At 40.5% G+C, this 21714-nt stretch overlaps 1 protein-coding gene across 1 annotated transcript in view; it reads right to left on the bottom strand.

The window, feature by feature from the left end:
• Nucleotides 1–14515: 14515 nt before the first annotated feature.
• LOC119422340 (B-cell lymphoma/leukemia 11A) overlaps nt 14516–21714 on the bottom strand; it is a 41302-nt gene continuing 34103 nt past the window's right edge. The window contains exon 3 of the mRNA XM_037689696.1: nt 14516–16940. Within this exon, the coding sequence (XP_037545624.1) occupies nt 14965–16940 (1976 nt within the window). The 3' untranslated portion in view covers nt 14516–14964. The remainder of the gene's footprint in view (nt 16941–21714) is intronic.

Genomic DNA, 21714 nt, shown 5'->3' with positions numbered 1-21714 from the left:
TTGTTTTCACTGTTTGCAGCTGTTTTCACTGTTTGCAGTTGTTTTCACTGTTTGCAATTGTTTTCACTGTTTGCGGTTGTTTTTATGTTTGCAATTGTTTTCACTGTTTGCGGTTGTTTTCTATGTTTGCAATTGTTTTCACTGTTTGCAGCTGTTTTCACTGTTTGCAGTTGTTTTCAACGTTTACAACGTTTGCATTTGTTTTTGTGTTTGCATGTTTTTTTGTGTTTGTGTTTGTTTTATGTGTTTGTGTTTTTGTTTTTAGTGTTTGCGTTTGGTTTTTTGTGTTTGCATCTGATGTTTTGTGTTTGTTTTTTGTTTGCGTTTGTGTTCTTGTGTTTGCGTTTTTGTGTTTGCATGTGTTTTTTGTGTTTGCGTTTGTTATTTGTGTTTGCATTTGTTTTTTAGTGTTTGCATTTGTTTTTTGTGTTTGCATTTGATGTTTTTTAGTGTTTGTGTTTGGTTTTTTTTAGTGTTTACGTGTTTTTGTGTTTGCATGTGTTTTTGTGTTTGTGTTTGCCTTTAGATCTAGCAAAATGAACGGAGAACATATATATATATGTATTTATGAAATAATCAGGAAGAATAAAACCATAGTTTTAAAAAGCAATGGTGTTTGTAACAAAATGCTGCTTCTCCTATTCTGAGAGAAACTCCTAATGTTATTCAGAAAAATGGTTTAAATGGACAAGTCCATACATAAAAACTGTACAAGCAGGCAGAGGAAAGTATGTATAGGGTGTAGTGAGCTAAAGGTCTGCCAGGTCAAACATGTGACTGTAGCCCTACACTCCCTCTTCGCTCCCCCATACATCCCGCTCTCTGTAACCCCTTGGGCCTCAGGACTGAACCGAGAGTGAACCTAGAGCAGAGCAACAATTCTCAGAAACCTTCAGTAACTTTTAATGCCCTTCACCCTTCAACCTCATCAGTCTTAGCCTCCATCACCCCAACAGCAGCTGGAGTGGATCACAGAACTCTGCTTGCCCCCACAGGAAGGGTCAGTACCTCAGTATCCCTTAAGTACACCAAAAAACATTTAAGGGCATGTGTATGAGAATACAAATTGGGTAAATATTGATTAGAAAGGCTAAAAGGGTAAACACATGTAAATAAAATATAACTCAAATGTGATCATATTCAGCCACAAACCAGGACATTAGAAATCCTGAGGGTCAAAGTAGTCTTTTCGATTTTTAGATAATTGAACATTTAACAACAGAGCAGAACGATTGACTGTTCAAAAGAGACGTGGTGGACATTTGTTCCGTCACAATCTATGATAGTAACGATAAAAGCAATAAAGTTATTCACTAATAGGGGTTAAACGACTATAATTTTTTAAAAGTCGACTTTAACATGACAAGAGTCGACTTCAACTAGTCGATGACGTCATAGGAACTCAAGATGCTATCAAGGGTGTCAGAAGCCTCCATAATGTGGGGGGGACAGAACAGTGTGTGTAGGTGTGTGCGCGCGCGTGTGTGCGCAAAAGAAATGTGCACTAATGTACAAAAAAAGCAACATTTCACCTAGATTTGCTTTACTTCCACACATTTAAAGCATATTTCTCACCAAGTTTGTGTAAATTCAGCTGTGGGTTTTAGAGACATTTTAATTTTAATACACTTTGATACAGAGCGTCAGATCGGCACTATTTGTGTTTATAGAGAAATAAAAAACATCACCACTAGACATTTTTACTTGTGTTCAACACTCCTCATCTAAATGATGTTTCTTATGAAGCTTGAGGACAATAAGGTGTGTGGTTTTAAAGACATTTCAACTTTAATACACCTGAACACACAGCGTCTCTTACACTTGCAGCATCTTACAGCGTCACACTGCTAAGATAACATGATATAGACGTAGTGCTGCACTCAAGCATCCTCCTAACATGAATATATGTTGATGATCAACCCCCTGGTCAACAACTGCCCACACTAAGCTGCTAAACTGGCGAGTGAGCAACACAGAGATGTCTCCATCTCCTGCACCTGTGCCCGTTTTCTACCAAAGCAGGAGACTCAGCAGACTCAGGAGGTAACCAGGAAAACCTGGAGTGGAGTTTTATTAGATTGAGTATTCTCCTATTAATCAAGTGGAATGGATTCATTCACGAAGAAAGAGAAACTTCGCCGCCTGAACTAATGTTTCATAGTAAAAGTGGGGGGTCCAAATGAACGTTTTGTTAATGTGGGGGGGACTTGTCCCCATCACATATAATGGTTGCGACGCCTATGGATGCTATATCATATTTTCAAAAAAAAGTTTTAAAAAATCAAATAAACCCGTCAATTATTATTTAAAACAAAACAAAAAAAATCATTGGGCGCATATTTATGCTCCTACCATTTATCATACTGCAAATAAGTCAACGGAAAAGCAAAACTATTATCAAGCTGCAAAAATGCTGATGTTTTTAGTTTTATTTTATTTAATCCACCATGTGGATTGGGTGGAATAGGGTTGGGAACAGCGTGGGTGCAACTAGTCAACATGAAATATAAAAACTCACAAGATATCCCAGAATCGACTCGTCGACTACTCTGTTCAACCACTAAATGAACATTTGAGCATTTGGTCTTGCAATTTGTATTATTTGTTGAACAGGTGGCGCCGTGGTGCAGTTGGTAGTAGTCGCCTCTCAACGAGAAGGTTGCCGGCTCAAGTCCCGGCCCGGGATCTTTCTGGGTGGAGTTTGCATGTTCTCTCTGTGCGTGCTTGGATTTTCTCTGGGTACTCTGGTTTCCTCCCACAGAACAAAAACATGCATGTTAGACTGATTGGTAACTCTAAATTGTCTCTAGGTGTGAGTGAGAGAGTGAATGGTTGTTTGTCTCATTTGTCTCCATGTGTCCCTGTGATGGACTTGTGACCTGTCCAGGGTGTCCCCCGCCTCTCGCACAATGATAGCTGGACATGGGCACCAGTGACCCCCGTGACCCGCAAAGGAAGAAGTGGATAAAGATAATAGATGGATGTTTGTTAAAGAAAAAGGGGTTTGTTATAATCATAAGCCAAATTAATATTTGCACTACAGTGATCCGGTTGTTTTAGTTGTTTTAGTTGTTTTAGTGCCACCCAGGTCCATCACATTCCCGAAAAAAGCTTGACTTGGTTCTTAAACTGTGATGTTCACACCGAAATGACCTGAGTCAAAAAATAGAACTGCAAACTATTGACAAAAATATTTGCACATCTTTTTGGAAGGAACTTCTACCAAACATGTGCATCCGATACTGTCAATTTTTGTCTTAGCATATAAAATAGTGCTTTTTCCACAATGTCTCTTCTTACATTAAACATGACATGGCCTGTAAATCTTGAAAAATGAAGCAATGTCACAGAGCACATTATGAAACTGTGATAAGTGAATGTGAACGCTTTGACTCCAAGCAAACTTCAACAAGAACTCACCAACCCAAATCTTGCATCTTTGCATGCTGGCAAACTAATTTGATGGTGAGCTGCTTCTTGCATCACCATTGACCTCTTGCAGTGGATCAAAGTCATGAGATGGGGATTTCTTCAAAGTTGATGAAATCCTTTGAAAAAGTGGTTTATTGAGGAGGCCATGGACTCAAATTGCTGCCATCCAGCACACATACCCCCCAAAATTTTTTTGAATCAGTCACCAACAAAATGTGTAACGTTGTTTCACGTCATTGTTTTTCCTTCCGTTCAACAACGCTAAGATTTCGACAGGGTAACTACATTAGGATAGACAAACAAATTATGTTTGCTTTTATTTTGTTTTTGTTTTTGCAATGAAATACTGCATTTAAATAAGTTTCTCCGACTTTTTGCATCCATTTGTTTAAAACTGCTCCAAAGATCTGGAACATTATATTAATCGCCTCCTCCGACTCCTGCTTTTAAAGCAGTGATATGTTTCATAATTGGACATTTACAATGGGCAGCATGGTGGTGCAACTGGTAGAGCTGCTGCCTCTCTGCGAGCAGGTTCCCGGTTCAAATCCCGGTCCAGAGGCCCTTCTGGGTAGAGTGTGCATGTTCTCTCCGTGCATGCATGGGTTTTCTCCAGGTACTCCGGTTTCCTCCCACAGACCAAAAACATGCATGTTAGGCTGATTGGTAACTCTAAATGGTCCCTAGGTGTGAGTGAGAGAGTGAATGTTAGTTTGTCTCGTTTGTCTCTATGTGTTCCTGAGATGGACTTGCGACCCGTCCAGGGTGTACCCCACCCCTCGCACACTGATTGCCGTAAATGGGCACCGGCGACCCTCTTGACCCAAAATGGAAGAAGCGGGTAAAAGATAATGGATGGTTGGATGGACATTTACAACACAAATATTACAAAAATACAATTTACATGTGCAATATGTTTCTGTGGGGCAACAAACCATAAAAGTAAAATAAAAAAATGTTTATTTGCACGTAGTTTCGTTAGATATCAGCCTGATTTAATGAGATTTAGAAGTCTTCCGTTAATGATGTATAGTGGTTTACAAGCTATAAAATGTACATTTCTAGAGTTGCTGTCCAGTCTTCGTGACAATGAGATATAATGGTTTAAAAAAACCAGAAGGTGAACTTTGGCTCTTTATTTACAGGACAGTTAATTGGAACCTTGCCATCTCTACCTGTATACATAGACTACAACTCTTTGTCTCACACACACATCTAAACCCATGCAGGTAAGAACAGGAACACACACATCTGAAGGTGCTGACAATCTGACCTTGTTTTACTGGCTACACTGGCCATTTTGCCAACAGTGCACCTGTATCACAAGCCACTCACTCCAGTAATAGTCACTTTTACAACGCTTCCTCACGCAAAAAACGTTGGTTTACGCCGTAAAACACGGCATAAATCCGTTCAAAACTATGCTGTTTTATGCCGTTGTCAAACTACCTACTAAACAACGAAAATTACGGAGTTTATTTTGGGCATTGAACACCGCTTTTTACACGTGACACCATTATAAACGGTGCAATTTTGCCGCAATTTACGTTGTAAAAGATGCCGTTTTATTAAATTTTGCAAGCCCCTCCCCATATTTTTTTTATTCACGCAATTTAAACTGTACCCAAGAGAAGAAATTACACCATTTATAACGGCGTCATGCATAAAAAGCAGCATTCAATACCCAAAATAAACGCCGTAATTTTCAGCGTTTAGTAGGTAGTCTGGCAACGGCGTAAAAAAGCGAAGTTTTGAATGGATTTACAACGTACTTTATGGCGTAAAACGACGTTTTTTGCATGAGGAACCGTTTTAAAAGTGACTATTACTGGATTGGGTGGCTTGCGATACACCTGGGCAACACATTTACAGCAATAGTCATGCGTAAACTCATGCATGTCAGTGCACACTCTGATGGATATAGGAATAATGCCATGCACACAGATAAACAGACTGTTTGAGTTTATTAAGGCAAATGAACATTAGAAAATTGACACTCTGAACTGCACACTCAGAGGTTCAAGGTCAGTTCAGTCCGTTTCTAAAATCTTCAGTCCTTTGCTCTACTTCCTGACAACCTCCCTTCTTCTCCATCCTGGAATGAGCCAACCCTGTAGTGTCTAAGAAAATGTGTTCACTGATGGATGAACCACATACTGATGCCACACCACAGTTCCTGCAGATCCATGACCACAACAAGGCTAGCCCTAGTGTGTTAGTATAAAGATACATAAAAAAAGTAGCACAAATACCTTAGCTAATGTTCTTTTGTGGATCTAATGAACAGCTAGCCTGGCCTGGACAAAGACTTTTGCTTATTTTCCTATACTCTGTGCTCCATGATTGATTTTACAGATAAGGTACTAATGATTGGTAACTACAGGACATTTCAAAGTGCTATCTCTTTAAGGAAGGCAGTGTCCACAAAGTCAATATTAAAGGCCAAAGTTCATGTGTGATGATGTAGCATGAAACCAGAAGAGTGTCGTCTCAGTTATAGCCTGCATTTGATATATTCAACACATTCCTTCTTCGCTCACCCGCTGCCCCCGTCCCTCTTTTTCACTCTAAGGTCAAAGTTTTCACCTTATCTGGAAGCCATCAGCAATACCAGTCCCACCTCTGTGAGTCATTTTGTTGAAACTGTTGCACGTCATTAAAATCTTTTCCTCCAGTGCTGAGATGTATGGGGCAGAAGAAAAAGTGCACTTAGAGACATTTAAAGCATTACTTCACAAGCGAGGTAATCCAGGTCTCTGCCAAGGTTTTCCCTGCCAGTTACAGCGCACATTGTCTAGCGGGCAGACTGCGACTCAGATGTTGTGAAGTAGAGAGAACGGGGAGAAGGAGGGGTTTGATTCTGCTGTGATCCATTTTACTATTTTGGCTGGGACTTTCTTCTCACTGTGTGGTCATGGGGGAAATCGGCGCAGCCAGCAGGCTCTGAGGACGCTGGCTGGCTGCAGCCTGACACAGAAGCCACATGGTCAGAAAGAGGAGAGGTGTAAGAAGAGAGGCCATGAAGTCAGGAATTTGGATGTTTTACTTTTTTTGTGCTTTCACATTTTCTCTTTTTCTGCCCTTGTCCTCTGCCCTGTGCTTCTCGTGCACTTCCTCCTTGATCTTGCACTTCAGCTTCTCTCGTCAGACCTCAACCAAAGCCTTGTCCCTTCGTCCATCCATCCGTCTCTTTTCCTTCCCTTCCCCCTCCTGTTTTTTTCCTCTCAGACAGACACGGCTACCCTCCTGGACGTTTCCTTTTTGCTGGTCTGCCCCAACAAAGGTGCTCAGTCATGTGAAACCTAATCTTCAGCCCCCCAAAACCTAACCCTTGACCCCTTCAGTCTTCACACAGCCAGAGGGGGAGGGGAGCAAAGGCAGGAAAGGGAGGCTTTTGGGAAAAGGTCAAATTCCCGAAGACACTTTTGTGTATGCACGTGTGTTTGAGTGTGTGTGTGTAGCCAGTCCACTCTGTGGTTAATGTTCCAGAATAGGCATGTATGTTTGATTCTGCATGCAAACATGCATGAGGGAAAATTTTCCTAATTGTGCCTGAGTGCACTTCTTCATGCCTTTGTACAGTAAAGTTTTATATATGTGCATCTATATAAGAGAGCGCTTTTAGCCCTGAAGCATTAGCCCCCATAGACAAAACACAGACTTTTTGTTTTCTAGCAGAACCAGACCTGCAGGTCTCATCCAGGAAGAGCTCCTCTCCCTTCACCCACGAGTAGCAATCCTCAGCTCTTTGTGTATGTGTGAGCACAACTGAGAAATACAGTTAGGCACTGGGTGTCAGCTGTCCTGGGTGATTAGTGCTTTTATATTGTTGCAAGGAGCCCGGACAAGGCCCCCCTCTCCACTGCACAACACTATTGCACAGCTGCAGTCGGCCTCTTCAGTCTTCCTCTACTCACAGACACTCGTGAGAGGGGTTCAAGCCCTCCAAAATCCGAGAGTAAATCTGCAGCAATTGCTGAAAAAAGTGCAAAAGAACCACGGAAGCAATAAACAAGCACTGAAGAGTCAGAAGGGCATAATGTTGACATGGCATATTAAAGGGATCACATAAAATAATTTAATGCATCTACTACACCCTCAACCAGGACAAGATGTCTCCAGCTTTGCTGAGGTCAACAGCTTGCAACTTTTGCAAACAAATTCCCTGCCCTTTCCCTTGCTCAATAAAATCGAACTAGAGCTGAAAAACATACTTGAAGCTTTAAATACAGATACGACTCGTTGTTTTTCTTTCAGCTGCTCCCCTCAGCGAGGGTCACCACAGCAAGCAAACATATTCAAAAGGCAATTGTTCTTCGCAGGATGTCCTTCCTGATGCATCCTGGACTTGAACCTGCAGCCTTAGGGTCACAAAACCACCGCTAACCACTGAGCTACTACAGCCCAAAAAATAATCCATATAAATACTAATTTTATTACTTTATAAAAATTATACTATAATGTTATGTGTTGTTAATAAATACAGTGTTATAATATAAATACCAAAATCTTGTTAATAAAATGTAAACACAGATGCAAGTTCATATGAGACATGTATATTCTTGGAAAATGTATAAGTATTCCACTTTAACATAAAAAGTACACGTTTATTAATTAATGCATATTGTTCCTATGAATGTTTCTTTGGGTCAACTTCTTTTAATAAAGGTAGGGAGCTTCATTTTCTTTAACTTTTGTTTTGTTTTGATTAAAGACAAGCTTTTCTTTCTTAATATTTTTGGGCTAAAGGACTTCTGTAAAATACCTAGCTTCAAAGACTCATAAAAATGTCATCTGTGATGTGTGCGTATAACTGTTCTTTCAGTAACTTGTCTCAAATATGTTTAAAATGTTCATATTCCTGCTGAATTTGAGAGTTAAAAGTTGAAAATAAAAAGACAGCTAACGGACAAACTGTTCGATTGATTCTTTGCCTCCAAAATGTTTCATTCACATATTTGCAAAAGACTGGAACGAAAATTTTGCTAAAAAAGACATGGTGGCTGCCTGCGGGGGCCTGGGTGCCCTGGCTCTGTCGGGCCTCTGTTGAGGGGTGGTATGACCTCGGGACTCGGGGCTTGGTGTCCATGGCCGGATCCACTCTGGAGGGGCGGGTTGCCGGCGGGGCCTGTTGACTCGTCGCTATGGCCTCCTGGGGGTTTCTGCATTGTGGTTGCTGGGGATCGCCCAGGGCTTCCCTTTGCTTCTCTCTCTGGGGGGTGCGGGTATCCCTGTTGGGGGACTACCGGAGTTCCGGGCTTGGGGGCCGCTGTGTGTCTGTGGTTCCGGTCTTCCCTGTGTTAACTTCGTGTCCTGTGGGGACGGGTTTATGGGTCCCCACATCCACTATTGAACATTTTTATGGAGAAACCGTATAGTGATAAGCATGCTCACACAGGTGTTTAGATTCAGGTGTTTATCAGATACACACTCAGTTGGGTTGTGGTGGCCATCAAATATATATTGTATTACCATGTACTGTATAAAATACTTTCTAATGATGTTATAACTATCATTATATAAGTTGTTTGTTGTTGTGGTTTCTTGGTTTTGTTGTTTGTTTGTTTTTTCTCTTTCCGCAGGTCTACAGTCAGACTTCAATGATGTTGATTTGTGTTCTCTTTATCCCTCTCTCTCTCCTCTATTCCTATCTCCTTCTTTACATTTTAACTCTTCTCTCACTTTTCTGCTTTGTTATCTTCTTTGTTTTCCGTCCCCGTGTCCATTACATCTGAAACAAACCCAAAGCATATTCTAATCAAATTTAATTTATAAATCAAGTGGAGCATTAAGGCCAGTCATAATGCTCTGCTTGTGAAAGTAAATCTGTTGGGCATGACTTTGACACTCAGACAATAATTCTAAGTGTCACAATGCCGGACAGGACAAGGGAAAAAAAAAAAAGACTTTAATAAAAATATATTTTTATGGTAGTTTTTGGTCATAGTTGGACAGAGTCACTGCAGTGGGACAGAAGAGCCACGTGTGGCCCTGGAGCTGCAGGAGACACCTGGCCCAGGAGGTCTTCACTTCCTTAAACACATACCGGGACAGAGGCAGAATGAGGAAGCAGAGAAAAAGGAGGACGGTCATTTTATCCATTTAGGAGTGTTTTAGAACAATATACAGCAGTCCCTCACTACTTTGCGATTCGACTTTTGTGGACTCAGTCTTTCGCAGTTTTTCAAGGATTGTCAACTTTAATATTACTCGTGTGATTGGGACGATATGGGATAAAAGGATAACAAAAAAATAAATAATACCTCAGACAGGTGCTGCCATTTTGTAGTTTTCTTTCAATAAGCATACACTGTAAGACCAGTCATAAGAACTACATTACCCAGAAGCCAACAGTGCTTCCGGACGCTGCTTTCTGACAAAATAGAAGGAAAGTTTTGCAATCCAAATCTATGCTATCTATGAAGCTCACAGAACTGGGAAGAAAGTCGCAAATAATCCTGAAGCTTCCTGAAGCTCAATTATCCACGCACACGTCAACCTGGACAGGGCGGTGGGCTTCGTCGCTGCAGGGTATTTCTGCAGAACTGGAGCCCAACCGGAACCAAGCTGTTGTTCTGCAGAGCTGGTGAATAAAATTTTACAGTACTGTACAGTACATATACGTATGTTGGAAAAATTGTGTAGGTTTAAAAGATTAGAACATTGCAAGAGTGTGGGAATTGTTTATAAAGCCTTAAAATATATATAAATACTAAAATAAATATAGTGTTCCTATCTGACAGATATCCCCCCATAAGATTAAGAAGAAATAAACAGTTCTGTGTTTCCAACATTTTGTTTTGCAAAGAAAAAAGGATTTACACAAGACAACAATGCATATTTTTAATCAAACTAAACTTCCGAAGAGCTACTCCATGTCAAGAGCTGCTTTCACAAGTTAAGGACATGTCTGCACGAGGAGGGGCACGAGTAAGAAGATGGTGGGCAAGGGCTGGGAGCCTGCTATGGGAAAAGTATGTCTGCTATGCATGGGTTGATTGGTGGTAGGATTTGTGGGCCAGGGCATTGTTGTCCGCCCTGACATTGAACTTGGGTGATCTTCAACAACTAAGCTCAAGCAACGGTTCTTCTAAACATTACAATAGCCCACAATAAAAGCACAAGAACACACAGGCGAATAATTCCTCTCTTCCAACACCCACCCAACCAGCTACACTTCCTTGCAACTCTGCTTTATCTCAACTGTCAACACCTGGCCTAAGCAGGAACCTCTCTCTATCTGTGAACTTTAATCTGGCCCTGCAAGGCAAACAGTGTCGGGCTTGGACAAGGAGAGTGATTAGTCTGTCACGTTGCCCTCCAGTGCTTCAGCGGAGAGAGGAGGCAACAAAGTAAAGACCGGGACATGGAAAGACACATGAAGTTAAGTAAAGCCTCTTAAAAAGTACAACCAAAAAAAAACAACAATGATGACAAAAGAAATTAAACAAAATAATTTAATTAAAAAAAATAGAAATGAGAGGACAAACGGAAAATGAAAACTGGGGGAGACTGTTGCAGATACAACAGCCCAGCAAATCTAGAGCTACAATTTTGGGTGGTAGTAGTTGAGCATCTATGCATGCTTAAAACACAACAAATCACACAATGTTGCATTAAAACTGTTTTAGTCAACTCAGTTTGTCTTATGAACCACTGAAGGGATTTCAATAAACTTTCAGAAAATGATCATTGTCTGTACGTCTACAAAAGAATGGTGGAGACAATCCAAATCAAGATGGTCACCAAAGCTAACCAGCATTAGCTGGCACAGAAAGGCTATATTTCAGTGAAATGTACAGATTGTGAATTAAAATTTGAAAGTCATATACAACCCAAACTCCATGCACTAATAGTGAAAGATCACGCAAAACATCACAATATTGCATAAAATAGGGGATAATATTTTCACGATTAGACAAAAATAGCTTTATCTTTGTCGTTTGTTTCTTAATGTAAGATTTTAGTTCTTAAACTTTGGCCTGAAAGGCGTTAGGCAATACGCATTATCTCAAGAAATGCTTGGATTTTAATTTACAGTATGAATGTACAGCATTTATATCTTTCAGGAGAGAGTAACCTAGCAAATTATATTAAAAAGAAGTCCCAAATTCAGATGTTTATGTAATACTTTTTTTTTATTTTTTCAAGACAAAATGGCTGAGTGAAGAGAATAATGCAGAGAACAGCTGACAATAGAGTGGCATTTCCATATCTGAAACATAACAACAACAAACCTGTAAGTCAAGCTAAAATAATTCATAAACGTTGGTCAATGACCTTTGGTCATCAAACTGTGAAATGAAGCCATCACAATTCATCAAGAGGGAGAAAACTGAACTGATTTGTGTTTTTGTAGTGAGTCTGTTCTGAACAGAGTGCGCGCGCGCGCGTGTGTGTGTGTGTGTGTACAGTCACAATAAATAACGTTGACCACTGCCAAAAGGCCAACTTCAAGTTCAGTTCAGAGCAAATAGCTTGAAAGTAAATACAGAACAAATTAGGCTGGAAACATAAATCTACCTCAAGACAAACTGCATGACAACATGTACCAAAACTTTATTTTCTGGATTTCTGTTCTGTTTAGAATATGCCTTGCATATGACCTGTACCATTCAAACAATAAAGCACCATGGTTGATTTTGTCAATAAAAAAAAAATGTGATGCTGATTGCATATGACAAAATGTCTCTTTTTCCAAAAAATAAAACTAAAAAAGAACAGCTGGAATGTTATCAGGTGGTACATGATCAAGGACGATAAAAAGTTGGCTACCAAGAAAACCCAACAATAGCTTGTATTACTGCATATAAAATGGCAGGAGAGAAAAATATATAAACAAACTAAAACGATATGTACAACCACCTGTTTTACCTCATTGTGGCTACTCCAGCGGGACTGCCTGAAAAGGCCATCATATGACCTCTCACCCTTGGGGAACACCACATTATCTTATAAAAAAAAAAAATTCAAGCATACAAATTATTCACACTATATTATCCTGCCAAATTAAGAAAATATACGGTGGCAGCATGTTGGGATTTTTTTTTCACTACAGAAAAAAAAAAAAAGAGTACATTGAGACCTTTAAAGAGTACAGGCAAAACAGTTAAAAATACAGGCTCCAACATAAATACTATAAGTGCCTACACTATGTGAACATTAATTTCAAATACCATTCTAAATACAGGAAAAAAGTAGACCATAAATGTGTTTTGAACATAGGAACTTACATGAGTGCATTTTCCTATGTGTTTTAAGTTCTCTCTCTATATTTATATATCATAAATCTCTCCTTGATGCAAATTTCTGTTCAACCTGAAGATTTTTGTATAGTAAAGGCAAAAAATGAGAGTCGTGTTCTTTACAGTTCATTATATAGTGCAGTGGTCCTAACCGCGATCCTTGAGGAACACCATCCTGCATATTTTAGCAGATTCCCTGCTCCTACACGCCTGATTCAGTGGCTTAATTACTTCCTTAAATTTGGAAGAAGACTGATAATCACCCTTTCATTCCAATCAGGTGTGTTGGAGCAGAGGAACAACTAAAACATGCAGGATGGTGTTCCTCAGGGATCAGGGTTGGGAACCACTGAATTATAGTGATCAAATCCTGGATGTCACCACAGTAAAGAAGAGAAACATTAACAAACAAAAAAAAAAAATCAATTTAAATAAGGTTCTCCTCTAAATATATTGAAGTGTTACTTAAAAAAAAAGACATTTTATTTATTTTATAAAAACCAATTTTGTAGAGTTTTATTGTATAATTATTAGGTGGGTATGAAACAGGATATTTCTATGGCAATTCCTGCAACAACACCTCTAAGAGCCACACTAATCGTTAGCTCTCTGAAAGAAACATGGCTGGCAAAATTTTCTAAATCAACACATTAGTTTTCTTTTAATGCAAAGTAATGACACCACACTTTCAGCATAAGAGCAAGTTTTCCCTTGAGCGCCCAACTGTAAACTGGGAAAATTGAACAGTGCATGTAGGTAGTACCAGATCTAAAATCTGGTCTTCATTTTATACTCAACCAACTGTACCTCCGATTACAGAGACAGATACAGAATCCAAGGCAGAGTGACAAGTGCTATATCAGTATCAATGATGGGGGTTGAAGGTATAAAAAACAAGTTCTAAAACAAGAAAAAAAAGCATTCATAAAACCTTTAAAAGTCTTTAACAGGTAATTTACTGCATTTAGAATTATTGTTGCATGATTCCGTTTTGGATCATTCCAAGTATGAGTTCATAAAATAGGTTCCAAATTCAAAAATATCATGATGAAAAGAATTATCACTCGAAGAACTTTTGAATTGTAAAGACACCTGCTCGACCCACTCAATACCTTGACCCTCACCCACCTTAATGCTCACAACCCACCCAAAACCTGACTTACAATAACAAAATCCCACTTTGTCTTCAAGTGACTGCTGGAATTACTGCCTGCCTGGCTAACACAGAAGAATTAGCTGCAAAATAAGACTTGCACTTTTAATTTTCAAAGAAAATAAACACTCTGGAAAAGTAAGAGCTTTATGTCGGTTAAAACAGCTTGTCAGAGTACCCTTTCAGTTGTACCAGAAACAAACACCAACACCTACACGTTGAAGTCTGACCCCGTTTAAGCATGTAGCATGCCAGTAAACAAAATTGTAATCGTGATAACGTCAATATACACAAGTCAGGCAGATGAATGTTTTTCCAAAGATACACATTTTTTGTTTGTTTGTTTCAGCTGGTTCCCTATTTTCTGCTAAGCAGGTGCTTGATGCAAGGACCTGCCTCTTCTACATGTGCACAAAAAAGTCCTGTATTCTTTTATAGCTGAAACTCCGAGCTTATAGCAATAAGGAGGATTAACTAATGCAAGTAAAATATCCAAGGCACTCTTTGTTGTCATTTCACACCACGTTATTAAGTTCAATGATGTTTGTAAAAGACGTATTTTAAGGGCGCTAGTGCCTAGCATTTTATAGGCCGTCAATTTTATATATACATATAGATATAAATCTTTTTTCGATGTTGCATGGAAATTCTTTCACAAGGATTGGTTTTATGTTCGACCCTGCTTGTCTTGATGTTTTGAAAATATGACACCGTCTGCTATGCTTGAACACAAAACTGCACATGATATGTAAAACAGTATGTATGCAGCTTGGGTTAAACTAATCTTTTTTTATGTTGACAAAATTGAAAGTATCAACAGCGACACATGTACAACCAGACCCACTAGCCAAGGACAATTTTTTCTCTCTAAGTAGCCAAAACACACCAAGCATGCTGTCCAGTTACAAAAAATACAAAATGTGTCAATTATTGCACAATAGAAAGGCTCAAAAAGTTCTGATGCAATAGTATTGCCCCAATCGTGGATCATGCATCAAGCTTTCTCCAAGAGGATGAAAGCAGGGCTGCACTGCGTTCTGGTGTCTAACCCTGTTGTCTTTTCCCCATGCTCATTGTCCAGTCAGCAAGGGTTGTTTTTTTAGCCAAAGGAGCTGAAAGACAACTGCTCTTTGCTTATTCAGTTTTAATGTCATTAGCCAAAGAGCGGTCACTGTGCCATTTCTTCATGTGTTTCTCTAGAGTGCTATACACACTAAAAGGCATGTGGCAAATTTCACATTTATACACGTCCTTGCCCATCTGTCCATGGGTCTTCATGTGGCGGGTGAGTTTTGAGCTCTGTGCACAGGCGTAGCTGCACAGCTCGCATTTGTATGGCCGCTCTCCAGTGTGACTGCGTCGGTGCACAGTCAAGTTGCTGCAGTTCTTAAACACCTTGCCACAAAATTCACAGGTGTCACTGCGGCGGCCATCCTTGGAGCTCGGTCTGCCGTTCCCACTGCCACCGTGGGGAGTGCTGGCCCCACTGCCGGTGCCACTGCGTCCTGAGGCGGCCCGTTCACCATCAAGCTCACCAGGTGGAGTGGAGAAACGTAAGCTGCCGTTTTCTGATGAGTGCTCAGATGAGGATGTAAAGGGTGATTGTCTAGAGTCCCCACCTGTGAAGTTGATGAAAGGGTCTTTGAGTTGCCGTGAGGCAGCGTAGCCAGCTAGCCACTGAGAATAAACATTCTCTGTGTTTGGGATAGTAGGCGTGGGAGGGTCAAGGTCTTTTTCCACCTTGATACGTTTGGATAAGGGGCTGATAGAGTCGGGACTAATACCACCACCCAAAAGCTTCCTGGTCAAGCTGTCATTAGGTAGAGATCCCAGGCCATTGATGGCAGTGGTGGTTCCATCATCTGCACGATCCATCTTCACAGATGAGTCCTCATCACCAGGTCCCCGGGACAAGCTCCGGCGATGCGGATGTAGGGCCTCACTGTTCTGGTGGTGACGAGCTCCTTCAAGCCTCAGGCTGAAGCAATAGTCATTCCGTCCCTCTTCTTCAACTCCAGTCTTACTTTCTACTTCCTCTTCTTCCCCCTCCTCCTCCTCTTCTTCCTCTTCATCCTCTTCCTCCTCTTCCTCCTCTTCTTCCTCATCCTCATCTTCATCTTCATTTTCAGGCCCCAGTCCATTTTTCTCACTCTTGAACTTGGCCACCACTGACTTGAGAGCATCTGTGGCACTGCCTAATACCTCACTTGTACCAGGTTCAGGAGAGCTCGCAGTCGAGAGGCCGTCATCTGACTTGGCATTAATCAAAGAAGACTTGTTCTGACAGTGGGTCTTCATGTGGCGTTTTAGTTTGCTGGCCTGCGTGCAGGCATGGTTACAAAGGTGACACTTGAATGGCTTTTCCCCTGTGTGGCTTCGCCGGTGCACAATAAGGTTACTCTGGAACTTGAAGGTCTTTCCGCAGAACTCACAAGACTTTGCCTTGAGAGGGGTTCCTGGCTGGACTGAATTGGATACAAGATTGGGGGTAGAGTGTGAGCCAGAAGGGGACTGAGAGGTGGAGAGGGGAGGCGTGGCTGTAAATGGAGGTTTGGAACCTGGCTGGAATGGTTGCAGCAGCCGTTGCATAGGGTTGGGTCTGTTAGGGGAAAGAGGTGGAGAACCTCCAGTGGCATTGCCGGCCAGCTCACGGAGACGTCTCGAAAAGTCCATGCTTTGAGGGGGTTCTAATGGCACTGAGTTTAGCCTCATCACTCTGTCAAAGGCGCTAGGGTGGTGGGTTGCCAAGGCAAGGTCATCGGGGCTCAGGTGGTGCCGTGGTGGTGGGCTAAACAGTGGGGGTGTTCGGGGGTAACGGCCTTCACGAGGCGTAGATGCTGAATCCCGACCAGACCCTGAACCTGGCATCCTTAGGAGGCTGTAGGGGCTGCCGTCAGCCAAGTGGACAGCATGCAGGGGAGGCTGGGAGGAGGCACAATCACCCCCCATTCCAGGAGCTGCAGCCACACGGGGGGTCAGAGGGCTACCAGGTTCACTCTCAAGATAGATGCGGAAACCGTGGGTGTTCTGGGCATGCTGAAGCAAGAACCAGGCACTGGTGAAGGGCTGTTTGCATGTGGTGCAGGTGTAGCTGCTGGGCTCATCTTTATCTGACAAAGACACAGAGAAAAAGGGCATTTAACACATGCTAAATCAATATTAACAAGAAAAAGTGCGATGACAAGATTCACACTTACAATTTAATTCAAATGACACAAAAAAAGTGTTGTTTTTTTTAAACACATATACAAATTAATTTGAAAGGATGGTTTAATATACAAAGACAAAATAATTTCTCTTTTCACTTTACTGTAATTTATTCACATTTTATTTTTAATTAAAAATTACCTTAATATATGTGTTTGTTTTTTTTGTTTGTTTTTTTATTTGGTAAGCGCAATGTAAAAATCCTTTGGAACAAAGCATGGAAATAATTCAAACAGTAATTGACTTTCAATTGCACTTGTCCACTGACCTGAGATTTGCCTGACAATGTGCACCTAATCTTGTTAAACACACTCATCTACCCTCCAATACCTTGTTTACAGAATTAGCAAAGCTAAAGTAGGACATGCATTGAAGGCTGCATATTAACACTGAATACAAATAAGGGTTAACGTGTTAATAAATTGTACCAGTTTTTGATCACAAAAAGCACATTCATAGGAAAAAAACACACAGAAAATTTGTATGCCTGTTTGTGTGTGGGTGGGGAGACTCCTTTGAAAATGCAGTTCATGCATTACTTTTCTATTTCTGATATTTCATGCTTTATGGATTTATTTAAATCCTCTCAGGTGAATAGAAAAAGAGAAGAAGAAAACAGAAGTGAGAGCTATGCAAAATAAGACACATCAGCCACTTGCAAATGTGCTCTCTCTTTCATCTTTTGCTTTTTTTTATCCTTTCTTCTCTTATTTTCCACTGAAGGGCATTCTTCTAAAGTCATTTGCAGACACGGACCCCAACATCCATGGCCATACTACGCAAGAGAGGAAGAACAAGGAACTGGGAGAGGAGAAGATAGCCAAAGCATGCATGATTGTGAATATAATCGAGAGCCCTACGATGGTGAATGTCTTGCATGTTTTAAGCTCGCTGTGACTCAGAGACAAAGGGGAAAAGAAGGGGCAGTAAAAGAGGACTGATGCTGAGAATAAAGAGGGATGTTGTGGATGAGGAATAAAAAAAAAGAGTTTGATGTTTTGTAGTATACTTTCTATCTCATGTGTCCACAGCCACTATGACCCCCTCCGAAGACTCTCACTTAAAGAACAGAGCACGGCATAAAATGTGCACCTAATCAAACCACCATGCTAACCTTTTTCTCTTGACTAAAAAGAGTTGGAAGGGGGTATAATGGTAAATTATGGATCATTACAATCTGCAAAAATTACAGTTAATTGCTGCCACCTGCAATGGGCTTTGACCCACTATGGAATTTTTCCATCATAAAAAAGCCATTTGCCCATACACGTTTTTGCTCTCTCCTTCTCTCTTATAAGCACAAATAAAATGTGCCTGTTACATTAACTTTGGCTCTATGTACATTTCCTGATTATGCGTGTATTTTTATAGCGTTAAGCAGAGAGCCTCACATAACTCGTAAACTGGTTGCAATAACCTGCCTTTTTCCGGTACACCTTTCTTTGATCTGTAGCCGATACATATTCCACGTCACCAGCCTACATGTGCACATGCACAGTGTATATGCAAGAAAAGGAAAATATATATTTTTTCTGTTATTGTGAATAACGAGAGAGGAAGATAAGAGGGTTAGCTAGAGTGTTACGCCTGTCAGACAAAAAAATAAATAAAAAAAACATTGAGGAATCCTGAAAGTGAAGGAAGGAGGCATGGGAGAAGGAAACAAACGAAAGAGGGAGAGAAGTGTGGCATGAAGGGGACAGTTCTAATGACAACCCACAACATTTCTGAAGGACACAAGAGCCACAACACAACACTTTACAGACTGTTATAAATTCATTGTTTCATATGTCAGAAACAGCTATGCAATCGCTTGTTCATCGATGAACATTTGACAAACTGTGAACACGCCACAAGAAACGTTAATAGTTGTTATTCCCATCAGAAAGTCAGAACAACGCATGCCAAGACTCACAACAATGGCACATAAGATATCTAAATAAGCCAGCTATTGTCCTTAATAGCTGTCCTCAAAGGAGTGGAAGAAAAGTTATTCAAAGGGATAAAAGACATTTTGACAGGGCGTTTGATGTTTTTTTTTAGTACGGAGAAGCACAGAACTGTGCAAGAATGATCTTACAAACGTATCTGTCCACTAATGGATTAAAAAAAGAGCTCTCATACTCTTGTTCTGTTTCTCTCCTTCAAGTAATTTAAAGTCTGGGGAGAGTTAGGGCTGGAGCGCAGCAGAGCTGAGGCTAATGCTGGATCTCCAGGTCCCTTTGAAATAGGATCAGCAGAGAGGAGAAACCACACTGACAAGCCCTTAGCTGCCATTTCATGGCAGGGGCTGAAAGAGGGGACTTTGGAAGAGGGAGGACAAAAGTGTAGAGGAGAACTGAAAGAAAGCACGGGGAAGAAGTGAAAAAGCAATAATTAGAAAACTAGAAATGTAAAGAAAACTAGGGTTATCAAGTCTTTCAGTGCAATGCAACACAACTATCAAGCAGAGAATATGATCTAAGGTTTACGTAAAAAAAGGCCTTACGTCAACCAGCACAAGAGACGAAGGAAAATTATGGTCATTAAACAGCAGTTAAAGTAACCTCACACTCCACGCACACCTCCATCATGAACTTACACAGCAGTCCAAGTGACTAAGCTGTCCATTTTGATCAGATTTATATATAGTGACCCAACATCCAAACCTACTTGTTTAACATAGCAACTACAATATTCACCTATTTTACTTCACTGAAGCACAAATAAATGGACTGTACTTTTGATCTGATCAAGTTACTCAAAGCGCTTTACACTACAATCTGTGCCCTCATTTACCCATTCATACAGCACTCTACTAGATCTCTACAAAGACTGATCAGTGCTTAAGTGTACATTCATACACCGATGGGACACACGTCGAAGGCCATGAGGGGTTCAGTGTCTTGCCCAGGGACACTTCAGCATGTGACTGCTGGTGGAATCAAACCCCCCAACTCTTGCATTGGAGGACGACTGCTCTAACCACTCAGCCACATACAAATACAAACACAAAAACCAGCTTTTCTTGACTTGTGTGGTGATGTACGTGCACGCTAAACTTTCTGAACATGCATTTAAAAGTTGACAGACTTGGCTTGACCTCCATCATTTTTTGTTTAGTTTTGTCCTTGACGAACTCTGATAGTGGGCTCAGACCACGTACTGTAGCTCTCACTGATATTGGTCATTAAGCTAATGGAGGAACAAGCTAACAGGATTAGCACACAGGTCTTCTAAAAGGAGAGGAAAGGAAAAGAGGAAGGCACACATGAGGGACACCGCATGTCATGGCCATTTCCTAAAGTTACCAGGCTTGAGAGAGCACTCACAAACACCTGAAAAGTGATTATGCTAATAGCAGGTCTTTGCCAATATTCATAAGTGTTTATAGGTGTTCTTGGAGTGCTTTGGGGAGATGGAGGGTTGTCAGTACAGTGCCTCTTCAGAGTGCCTCAGCCGTAACTGCCTTTAATGTGATTACGACTCTGTTTATGTCATTAGGGTATTCACAGTCAGGGATTGGACAGGGGTGAAGGGTGAAGCAAGAGAGGACAGGCTGGGGGAAACGATAGAGTCACATTCTTTTGGGTCCTTTTATATTGAAGTCTTGAAAATGACATTGAGTGATAATGAGGTCACCTAAAATAAACCACATTTTAGTTAAAGATTAACATTAATAAAATTGATGATGCTTTTGCAAGTTATCAAAATTCTCGTCTGTATTATTTAAAAACTTAAGACGCATCTGTTTGGGAAATAAAACATTTATTTTGAAAGGATCTCTTTCACTTATCGACACAATCCCGTATGTGTGAAGAGATTTGTCTGGTTCAGTTATAGATGAAACAATACGAAGCACTTTACTGAAAATTCCTGTTTCACCAAAAAACAAACAAGTGTCGAAAACACCTTTTTTAAATCAGTTTTTATTTTAAATGTTAATACTTTAATTTGAATTTTTGTTAGTTTTTCAAACTACAAAAAAAACTTTTTGCTATCTTCACAACCTTACCTTTATCAGTCATGATAAAAATGTATTATGCCGTGCTAAATTTTGATTGTATTCCTTTGCAGCATTTGATATCACCCTTTGCACAAATAAAAATAAAATGCACCGACATGCTGGCTTGGGTCAACAAAAGTTGTATCAAGCATGTAAGATTAGTTATTGGGATTAGCTGCAAATCTATAAAGAGATATGATGCTCCAATCTCACTTGGCCTATTTTAATTGATTTTGTTATAAATTGAGATATATAAAAAAACTGCCAACAAATTAGGCCATAGTGTTTTATTTGGAGCTTTAACCGTATTCTTTCATAGGGAGTCCTATTATCTTTAAACTAATTTATTTGACTACAATTGTGTCTGTATCTGAACAAACTGGCTGGCCTTGACCTTCCTCCTCCCTTCAGTATCTCAGTCTGTATCTGTGTTTCTCCACCCGGGCTGCCCAGGTGGAGAAATACACTCACTTCTTTGTCTTGAATTATGGTGAGCTGAGCAACTAAGACACACAGAAAAGGCTTGTTTTACCAGCACTTGTGTTTTAGACAGACCCAAAATCAATTCAGTTCAATTCAGTTTATGTATAGAGTGCCAAATCACAACAGAAGTCATCTCAGGGCACTGCACAGAAACACACACACACACACACACACACACACACACACACACACACACATATATATATATA

Source organism: Nematolebias whitei, chromosome 16 (genome assembly GCF_014905685.2).
Source record: "Nematolebias whitei isolate Nwh7 chromosome 16, NemWhi1, whole genome shotgun sequence".
In the NCBI taxonomy this organism is placed as follows: Eukaryota; Metazoa; Chordata; class Actinopteri; order Cyprinodontiformes; family Rivulidae; genus Nematolebias; species Nematolebias whitei.
The sequence above is the reverse complement of the archived record's forward strand: the minus strand, read 5'-3'. Positions and strand labels throughout refer to the sequence as shown.